The following is a 10,687-nucleotide window of genomic DNA, read 5'->3' on the forward strand; positions in this document are numbered from 1 at the left end:
ATGAGAGGAATGCCACAGAAAATCCCTGAAATCGACAGGATCAAACTGGGGAATGTTGCAACATGATGAATGCTGAGACGAGGAAAATCTGAGGTAAAATAATAAAAAAATACATTCAGGGTAAAGAGTGCTCTTTAATCTGATGCTGCCACTCAAACCCAGCACAGTAACCCTGGCGATATACATGTAAAAAATAGAAGAGTGTGTGTGTGTGCACTTTGTGTTTTCTACTCACAATTTCCATCCAACGTTTCCACCTCAGCGTCCGACACGGACCTGGACTGCACCTCATTCCCTTTAAATCACCTACGGTTATCCCGCTGACCGAGTCGTTCCACTAAACATGACGAGTGTGTGAATGTGTGTGAGTGAGCGCGTGTTAGCAGCGTGGCATTTCTACCGGAGAAGAAACCTGCTTTATACGGATTTCAGCCCGTTTGTCAGTTAAAATGAGGAACGGAGAAAACCTTCATCTGCAACATCCAGACTCCAATTAACCGTCCTCTTCTGTTAGTCCTGCTGCCGGATCTACAGGCTTATTGTTGCTCATTTAGGTCAAAAACTTTTCCTTAAACAAGTGGGGGGAAAAAAACTAAAAATTTAGAAATCAACTGTTTTTTTTATGCCAAAATCTAATTTTGCATTTTCTCTTCCAGATTTTTCAGCCACAATCAAACAAAAATAGCAGCTTTACACCAGAATTCAGACGATCCAATGCAAAAATGGTTCATTTGAGCAGCAATCATGATTTGTCATTATTTCTAACAAATATGTGATCTCTGCACACATAATGACCATATTAGATTAGATTTATTTTCTTTGATAAAATATAGAAAATTTGCAACAGTTTCAAAAAATGTATTTAAAAGCTTTTGATTTCTGCAAATCAACATTTCCCATCACTTTTAACCCGTTACTCATCCAGACAGAAAATATTAAATGCACTGCTTTTCCACACAGAGCAGGAATCCTGGGTCAAGCAAACTATTTTTAAATAAAAAAAGGTTGAGATGAAAAGTAGCTTTATGATCTGGATTTTTTTCCACTTGCTTTAGGATCATTAAGGTTATAAAAATGAGCAGACAGAACACGATCCTTTTAAGATAAATGCAATTAATAGGAGAAAATCTTGCTTCTTCATCACATTTTGCACTTGGATTAAAATTTCTTAAAAGAAATTATTTCAGTGGTTTACGTAAACAAGAGTCAACTGGGTTGAGATTTACGAAGCATAAATGAGCCGTTAATGTTTTTGCATCAATGCAGTTCTACAAAAATGATCATGAATGGCAATGATTCCAAATAAACTCCACTTTGTCCGTTTCTCTGAATCCCACCAACGTGTGTGAAACAAACGTTAAAGTTCTCTGGACGTCAATAAGGTCAGAATGTAATTAGCATCAGTTTCCTGACGGACCGAGAGGCCGCTCCGCCGCTGCCATGGGAACGGAACGTTGTGAAAGTGGTACCTGTCTTTTAATCACCGCCACACTTTCTGCCCCCCCTGCACCCCCCTGCACCCCCCTTCCAGGGCAGATTGTGTGGTTTATAATGAGGCGGGCAATCAGGAGAAATAAAAAATAAACCACACGGCTCTGAAAATCAATTCCCGTCAGCGAGGAGCGGAATCAATCTGTGGAGGTTTAAGAGCTGCCGATCCAATCTGCATTATTTTACCGAGCCGCTGCGCTCGCAGAACAACCCGACCAACTGACATGTCCAGTTAGGAGGAATACTTTGAAAGAAATTCTGAGACTGCGCCCAATTTGAACCGAATGTTTCCAGTTTGAGGTTTAAAAACTTGCAGCAGGCGTCCTTCAACCCAGAGCCTTCCTCGACCCGAACATCAGGACGAGGCTTCAGAAGCCGAGCCTGGGTCTTCAGCCGCTGCGCAGACACAAACACTTAAGACAACAGAGGGACTGTGAAACCAGCGCTACTGGGAAACCTTTCCTTTGGAAAGCCGATGAGTCCGCCGCGCTTTGGGAGCGCCTCCTCACTGCTCCCTGTGGGCGTGCTGCTGGGCGGAGCCAGGCCGGCTTTTCCACAGCAGCGGCGCGCTGAAGATGCCGATGACGGCCAGGTTGAGGGCGACGCTGACGGCGAGCGCCCCGATGGTCCCCAGGAAGGACGGCGTCGCCCCGTGGAGCTGGAGCCACGCCCTCCGCGACGTCATGTCGGCGACCACGCCCTCCATCTGGAAGTGGGTTCCCACCACGGCGCTGATGTGGAACAGCTGGTGGCTGTGGCCTAAACGAGCGAGCAGAGGAGTCCGTTAGCGAAGCAGGTGACACCCGGCGGATCACAGGAAGCTCTACACATAGGCCAATTTTTCAAAGTAAAACCTCTAATCAAATCCCTGAAACTGAAACGTTTCCATGGATTTAAGCAAAACTACAGATTTTTTTTTCATTTTTCCCAAAAAGGCATAAAAACATTCTGCAGTAATTAAGTTTATAGCAGCAACTGGAAGCTCACACTGCAGAAATGACGAAATCTTACAAACTACGTCTAGTTTCTAGTTCAAATATCTTATTCCTCTTTGGAAAACTATCTTATAAGTAACTTTTCAGCAAGATATGGGCAATACTTTTATTAATATTTATTAAAAGTGATAGTTCAACTGGCAGATTATTTCACTTGGTGTGGAAAATGTCCTATTAAAAGTAAAATTATCTGGCAGTAGAACTAGTACTTTAATCAAAATTAAGGAATTATTCACATAAAACAAGCTTCCATATCTTCCTGAAAAGTTATTTGTAAGTTAGTTTTGTCTCATTTCAAGCGTACAAAGATTAAAAACAGGATCAAAAATACTTGTGTCCAAATCCGTCTGCTTGTTATTTGATTCTCATCTTTTTTCTTCTATATGTAGATTTTATTTGGGGTTTAATGAGGAAAAAATAGCAAAAGTCAATGACAATATCTTTGAAATGGCACCAAAAAATGTTATTTTCATCCTAATAAATAAAATCAGAAAATCGTGGATTGACCGTTGGATTATTTCCCGTTTTAATCCCTGCTCTGATATATGCAAATTAAAATCTTTTTAGTTTAACATTTTTTTGGAGGAGATTTAATTTTTTTACAAACATTTTACAAACAAAGGATTTAATGATTATGAAAAAAAATCAATATAAAAATATATTTTTAACATTTTCTTAAAAATGAGATGAGCAGCAACTACAACATATTCTCACTATATACCTAAAATTAAATCTTCTGAAATATTTACACCAGATTCTGTATTAATACAAAGTTAAGTAACATTTTTCCAGTTTTAGACTCGAAGGTTTAAATAATAAAGAACTTTTTTGAGTTATAAAATCTCTGCTGATGCTTATTTTAATATTTGGATTAACTTGTAAACAGACTTTATCATTTCTAACAATGAAACACAAACAGGAGAGCAAGGAAACAACCGGAGGAGTTTCCATGGCGTCCAATCAAAAGCCTCTGATGTGGATCCAGTATTGTTCAGGCTCAGATAAAAGAGTATTATTCAACAGCTACACCCGATTCAGGAAAAAAACTATTCACTTTAATCACACACATCAGTTTATTTTATGAGGAGTTGATACAAAGTTTGTATCTCTCCCCCAAAGTGTGGCTCGGGGGCCATTTGTGGCCCTTGGACTGATTTTTCGCGGCCCACTACTCCAAAAATAATACAAATTTGACCTGGTGACTGATGAGACTTTTAATTTGTAAATTATTACGGACATCATTTTCCAACAATGGAAAATGTTAAGTCCCACACAGGGTATTCGTCTCTTTATAACCAAGCAAGTGGAGCCACAGACATTTTACTGCAGAGCCAGCTTCACTGCACCCAAATCAGCTTTTAGGGCTGTTGTAAACGATTATTTTAGTAATCGAGTAATCTATAGATTTTTCTTACGATTAATCGAGTAATCGGATAAAAACAATTATGAAATAAAATATTGGTAAATCTTCCATAACACCAGTGTTACTATCGGATATCAACATCAGTCTATTTTTTCCACCTTTGAGCTTCCCTACCAGTTACTTTTTTGTAGACCAGGGGAGCAACACGGGATATTTACGGCTCCTCCGTTCAGAAACTCATCTACCAGCCATGTTCCGCCTCCCGTTTGTTCAGACCGGGATGATATAAGTTTATTGTGCGGTTCGTCCGTAAAGCTGCTCTTACCCTGTAAGCATCAATCCTCAGCCGCCCGCCGTGTTCAGTCTCTCCGCTCACCTGTAGAAATCCTCCTCAGCTTCTTCCCGCCGTTCAACCAGCAGCTCCGGAGCAGAAAGGCTGCCGAACTCCCGGCATCGCGCCGGTCATTTTAAGGATGTTTATTGGTCCCACAAAAACGATGAAAACCCGGAATTATCACCAATCAGTAAAATCCCCGCGGGCCGAACCTGAAGATTGGACGTTATGCCGCTAACACGTAGCTTCCGTCAACAACTCAGAGGCGGAAGTCAGAGCTCCGCGCAACGCAAATAATGTTCCGGCTGAAACACGGTGCGCTAAATAATAAAACATAAATTAACGAAGCTTTGAGGCAGGTCAATTTTCCTCGAGGAATTTTAATAATCGAGGTTCTCGAATCACTCGAGGAATCGTTTCAGCCCTATCAGCTTTTATTGAGTTTATTAAACTGGGCTAAGTTTAGTAAGCATTTTGAAAGAAACTGACCTAAATCATGTTTTTACTTCCAAAAGTAAATTTGTCCATTTGAGCCCCTGAAAAAAAACTGAAAACAAGATGCCTTTCCTTCAATACAGTAAATCTTCAAAATCTCTTAATTTTGGATGTATATATGTTTTATGATATTTTTTATTTATTTATGAAATTGACTTCATTTGTTGATTAAATTTGTTTTAACTTGTGGGGAAAAAAACTTCCTCTGACTTTCTTTGAGCAAATCCTCCATAAAAGTCAATTTTTGGATCAGATTTCTGCAGCTCCCCCAGTGACGCCACGAGTCAGACAGTTCAGGAGGCCAGCGGAGGATCTGGACGTACCGATGTAGTCGAAGCGCCCCGGGGCCAGCCTCTCTGGGAGGTGGGCGGTGAACAGGAAACAGGTGAGGAAGGCGAAGAGGAGGTGGTAACAGTGACTGGAAAGGGCGTCGCTCGGTGTGCCGCCGCCCCAAAAGCAGATGGATGCCTGAGAATCACAGAACTCCATTGTTACAGCATTTCAGATTACATAACACAGACTAATCATCTATAGGATTAGTAGAATTACTACTAGCATGAATTTGCTTGTATCGAGTTAGAAAAGGAAGTCAGATCCTGAGTCTTATTAAACTAATGAGAGATTACATAATCGAAGCGGTGTGTTCAAACCGAGGGACTCACCCTGTAAAACAGAGGAACAGTGTCGAAAATAAACGGCACCACAAACGCTCCGGTTCGCAACGCTTTACTTCTCTTTGGGAACTGCAGCTCCACAAATCTGAAAAAAGAAAAAACAGGAAATGTTTCACGTTTCACCGGCAGCTCGGGTTGTTCAGCAGCAGCGTTTATAATCTGGTTTCAGGGCTGCTGGAACTAAAAAAATTCAGTTTATTTGGGTTTCTATGGGGAGCTTACGAGCCACATGACAACCTTAATGCTCTTCCAGGTGCCTTCAGTTACAGGCAGAATGCTTGGAGCACTTCTCAAGCAAACTGGAGTCATGCTTTTCAAATTCAAACCCTGTTCCACCAGCACTGCTTTGCACAAGCTGCAACATTTTAAACACAAAAATAAAATACATCCCAGTGTAATTTGGGCTACATGAGGGCTGGCTGCTGTTGTGAAAATAATCTGATTGGCAAAGACATTTCCAGACGTCTAGAGTGAGTATCAGAGGGCAAAAGTGATGGGGGACTGTTCATACCAAAAGGAAAAAGAGGTAAAAGGGCCACATTCATATTTACATGTTGCATGCGAGCAAAAAAAGCAGACATTTAAAACAGATTAACAGCCAATATCTAAGAAAAAACGATCATTTTTTGTCAGTTTTGAGGGAGTTTGTTTGAAATCTAAGGAGTAAAGGAACACTGCAAAACACAAAATAAAGTACTTTATTACACTTAAAATAAGAAAACTAACTCACACTTAACTTTTCAGCAAGATATCAGAGCTTATTTTAAGTTAAAACCTTAAAACAAAAAAATTTTAAAAATGCACTGAGATTATTTCAGTGCATTTTTAAAATGTTTGTTGTAAATGAAGTAGTAAAAGTTACTTCTGTTTAGTTCTGAGGGAGTATCTGATGACCTGGAGGATCTACAAGGCTAACTCCTCATAAGAAACAAAAATACATCCCAGCCTGTTTAATCACCTTTCAGATAATTAAACAGAAAAGTTCCTCCAGGTGCCGAGCTGTAATTTCAGATGCAGCCATGGAGAAGAGCTGGGAGATTGTTACCTGGAGTAACAGGACATGCTGGTGCAGAACAGCGAGTTCCCGATGGCGATGAGAACGAAGTGCTGATGAAGCCAACTGTTCACCCAGCAGTCTGGCATCACGTAGTAACCGTAGCTGATGGCACAACCTGCAGACAAACACACGGATGTTCACAGAGTCAAAGTTTTCAGAGAATCACCTTAATGTTTGCTCATTTTTATTCAGCTGTTCGAAACCATCATCTGTTTGTTTAATGTTGTAGATGCAACATGTTTTCTGTTCATTGCTGTTCCAGATTAAACCACTAGAGCCCCCCATAGCACAAAATATTTAATACCAGCTTGATGTTATTTATTTTGAATAAACTTAACATTTAAATTGTAATTAGAATGGGGTGCAGTTATAGTAAAAAACTAAATATTCAATTAGCAAGCTAAATATTTGTTACAAACTAAATATTTCACAACAATCTAAGTCTGTATGCTAAATATTTCGCTCGCACTTATTTAGTTTGGAGCTAAATATTTAACTTGGTAATAAATGCTTCACATAACAAAAATACAAAGTCATAAAAGACACCATGCAGCCAACAGCTAAATGTTTAGCTTATTAACATTTAGTTGGCTGAACAGTTAAAAAGCTAAATGTTTAACTTCATAACTAAATGTTTAGTTTGCAAGCTACATAATTTGTTAGCAAGCAATATATTTAGTTCAAAGCTAAATATTTAGGAGATAAATATTTAGCTAGTAAGCTAATTTAATAGCTTGCTAGCTAGCTAGCAAGTTAAATATTTAGTTTGCTAATTAAATATTTAGTTTAAAACTGACCTTTTTAAATGAATGAACAACAAGATGAAAAATTAACCGCCCATATTTTCCTCCTATGACAGGCTAAATGACACAAATTATTGTTAATTAACTTTACAACATGCCATAGTTTAGTTGTAAAAGGATTATTTTGGGCAATAATCCTTTTACACCGGCAGCTCGGGTTGTTCAGCAGCAGCGTTTATAATCTGGTTTCAGGGCTGCTGGAACTAAAAAAATTCAGTTTATTTGGAGATGCAGATTAAATTTCATGACTAAAAATTCAAAATAATGTTTTTTGTAACAGTGTATCGTTTCTGTGTTTATCTTTGGGGTTAGTTTTTCTGTCCTGCACTTTATATAAACAAAAAAAGTTTATGCACTAGAGTTTTACTCTCAGGAAATCTCTGCACCAACAAGACTCCAGGCACAATGTTAATATATTCAGTGCTGAACCTCCGAAAGGCAGAAAATATGATCTGCTACTGTGAGCATGAACAGGATCCGTGTCTGCATGAGTTCAACCGAGCAGAGAAAAATCAGCCGAGTCGAGTCGGACATGTAAGTCTGAGCAGCTGCAGCTCCAACACAAACGGAAAGAAAATCATTTGAATGTTACTGTTGAAAATTTGCAAGTCAAAAACATATTTATCTGTTACACTTCCTCAGAAATGACCAGCCTGCTTCATCTGAAATAAGGTGAAATTTGTCCTTAAACGGATCGACTTCAATGGTTCACAGTGCTTCAGGGCTCCTGTAAGAGGAAATGCTCGGCAGCAGGAATGTTTTCATAACCTGCTCATCATGTTCTGAGTTTTTATCTAATAAAAAAAATAACATCTACTCTCTAGACGTTTCTCAACAGTAAAGTCAAGAAGAGTTTAAATTCAGTCTCCAGGATTTTATTTATCAATTCAAGTGCGTTTCATGAACGATCGACGATTTACTTGAAGATTAAACATGGGTTCGTCGGTTGAAGACACTTTTTGAAGACGCTTCCGAGGATTTGTTGAGGATTTTATATTTAACTTAACGATTAATATAATCCAAAGGTTTGCTGTGATTAAAAATCTGCAGATAAAATGATGACTTTGATATTTTTTCCTTCAGAAATGGGTGAAACTATGTGGCTATTATACAGACTGGAGCAGCAAAAATAAATGAGGTGGATTTGAAGTGTTTCCCATTAACCACTGGCTTCAGGACATGCTGCTGTGAAAAGTCGCTCAGATACTGAGTCATTAGTCATGATAGTCGTGAGTCATACAGCAATAATCTTCAGTCAGAGGCCTCTTCAGAATCGCTGCAGGACTGGTTGCTACCAAACATGTTTTTTCTGCCTGCAGCATTAAACGGCAACTCCTTAAACATATTTGTACGAGTTAGATTTAGTTTCCCCCTGGGATAAATAAAGTATCTTTGAACTGAATTAGAAATGTGAAACTTATAGTTGATGTTGTTTTACTATACTTAATGCTCTGACGGTTCTGTGTGTGGTAAAGTGCTAGCATTTTAATGTTTGCATTTAAAATCTGAAAAATTTACAGAAAAAATTGATCTTGGTAAATATCAACTGTGACATTTTACTTCCAAATTACAGATTAAAAAAAACCCCCAAAGGTGTAAGATTTAAAATAAAAACAGCAGAGAGTTATTTCAGTAAGCAGCATCTGAGGCGTCTTACCCAGACTGTAGAGGCTGAGGGCTCCGTAGTCAAAGAAGTAGCAGATGTGGCGGGACTCTGCGGACATGGAGCTGAAGGTGTGGGCACAGCTGGAGGTGAACGGGTAAATACAGATGAGCAGCATGTAGACCAGCAGCGGCCAGGTGTAGCTGTCGTTCAGGAAGTTCATGGTGGAGCACAGAGCCAAGAAGCGCCACACGAAGTACCTGCAGCAAACGGTTTCAAAAACCAGATCATCACCGTAAAAAATGAAAAGACGGTGGATATGAACTTGGCTTGAAGCGTTTCCACCCACCATGTGGGCAGGAAGTGGGTCCATATGTTGATGGTTTCGTTGTTCATCTGGAAGCTGCTGAGGACGCAGTCCATGGCGGAGCTCTGAGGGTGACGGTAGCCGGAGATGATGCTGTCCTCCCTGAACACCTGGGGGCCCAACAGACGATCGCCTCAACTTTTAATCATCACTTCTTTACGATTTCTGACAGGGACGCACCGATCCGCTTTCAATACCTGAGGTTTATTATCGGCAGATACCAACCTGATATTGGTGTCTTCGTTTTTCAAAACAAAGAATTAAATTTACTGAATTAAAAATGTACGTGATAATTCGGCACCAATACAGCACACTTAAATACACCAATAGCTTCACAAGCCTGGTCAAACATGTAAAAACACAATAACTTTAATTTATTCAGTCAGTGCAGTTAGTATAACACCCAATGCAAAATAAATAATAAAGAAACTGAAAATGCACAGCAACAAACCTTTTCCAAATGGTTCAGAAAGTGCAATTAGTAATTCTAAATATAATGTAAAATAAATAATAAAGCATGATGCTGTTCAGAAGGAAAAGCGTAGAATTAGACTCAATAGATCTGTCTTTATGGATTGGAAACATTGATACCAGTTCTTTTTTTCAATATCTGGATTGATGCATTCCTCATTTTCAGTCCAGTCTTTCCACAAAGCCAACGTGTGTGTGTGTGTGTGTGTGTGTGTGTGTGTGTGTGCCACCAAACAAATGCAGAGAAGAAAAGCAAATTGTATCAACCTAATCGGTGCAATTTCAATCAAAACAACTTTGGGAGATTACAAAAACTAATCAGCTTCCCAGCAACACAGGAAAGACAAGTCAGAACTTTTGGACAGAACTGTGCACAAATAAAAGAAAGAAGAAAAATTGTTACCCAGCTTCTCAAACTCAAACCTGTAAGGAATGTTTTCTTTCAGGTCTGCTCAGTAACTACTTTCTCCTAAAAAAAAATAAATATGTTTTATGCCAACAGGTAAATTGTTTCAGCCACTTTCTTCACCCAAGTGTTTGTAATTATAGACTCTCCAGTTGAGAAATGTATCTAGAAAGAAAAGCGAGCCGTTACCCAGGTGTCGGGTTATTAAAAGTAAAAACAAAATGCCTCAGCTAGTCACTACTGCAGATTAGATGCAGCTCGCTTTACAAAAACACCTCAGCGATACAGCGTCCTCTGACAAAGTGCTGAAATCGTCTGTTTGGTTTAAAATGTCTAACTGGATCAAACTGTACTCAGAGAGAAGATGTGAACATAAACACAGATGGGGGTTCTGTAAATATTTAGCAGCAGTGATGAGTTATCAATCGGGCTGCACAGTGGCGCAGTTGGTAGAGCTGTTGCCTTGCAGCAAGAAGGTTCTGGGTTCAATTCCCGGCCTGGGGTCTTTCTGCATGGAGTTTGCATGTTCTCCCTGTGCATGCGTGGGTTTTCTCCGGGTACTCCGGTTTCCTCCCACAGTCCAAAAACATGACTGTCAGGTTAATTGGTCTCTCCAAATTGCCCCTAG

At 39.5% G+C, this 10,687-nt stretch overlaps 1 protein-coding gene across 2 annotated transcripts in view; it reads right to left on the reverse strand.

The window, feature by feature from the left end:
- Nucleotides 1–623: 623 nt before the first annotated feature.
- The window catches only part of paqr6 (progestin and adipoQ receptor family member VI), a 22,157-nt gene continuing 12,093 nt past the window's right edge, over nucleotides 624–10,687 (reverse strand). For both annotated transcript variants that reach the window (XM_008430750.2, XM_008430751.2), the window contains exons 3-8: nucleotides 9,165–9,292; nucleotides 8,870–9,075; nucleotides 6,398–6,524; nucleotides 5,341–5,437; nucleotides 5,002–5,146; nucleotides 624–2,250 (exon numbers count right to left, since the gene is read on the reverse strand). In XM_008430750.2, the coding sequence (XP_008428972.1) occupies nucleotides 1,997–2,250; nucleotides 5,002–5,146; nucleotides 5,341–5,437; nucleotides 6,398–6,524; nucleotides 8,870–9,075; nucleotides 9,165–9,292 (957 nt within the window). In that variant the 3' untranslated portion in view covers nucleotides 624–1,996. The remainder of the gene's footprint in view (nucleotides 2,251–5,001; nucleotides 5,147–5,340; nucleotides 5,438–6,397; nucleotides 6,525–8,869; nucleotides 9,076–9,164; nucleotides 9,293–10,687) is intronic.

Source organism: Poecilia reticulata, linkage group LG16 (genome assembly GCF_000633615.1).
Source record: "Poecilia reticulata strain Guanapo linkage group LG16, Guppy_female_1.0+MT, whole genome shotgun sequence".
Lineage (NCBI taxonomy): Eukaryota > Metazoa > Chordata > Actinopteri > Cyprinodontiformes > Poeciliidae > Poecilia > Poecilia reticulata.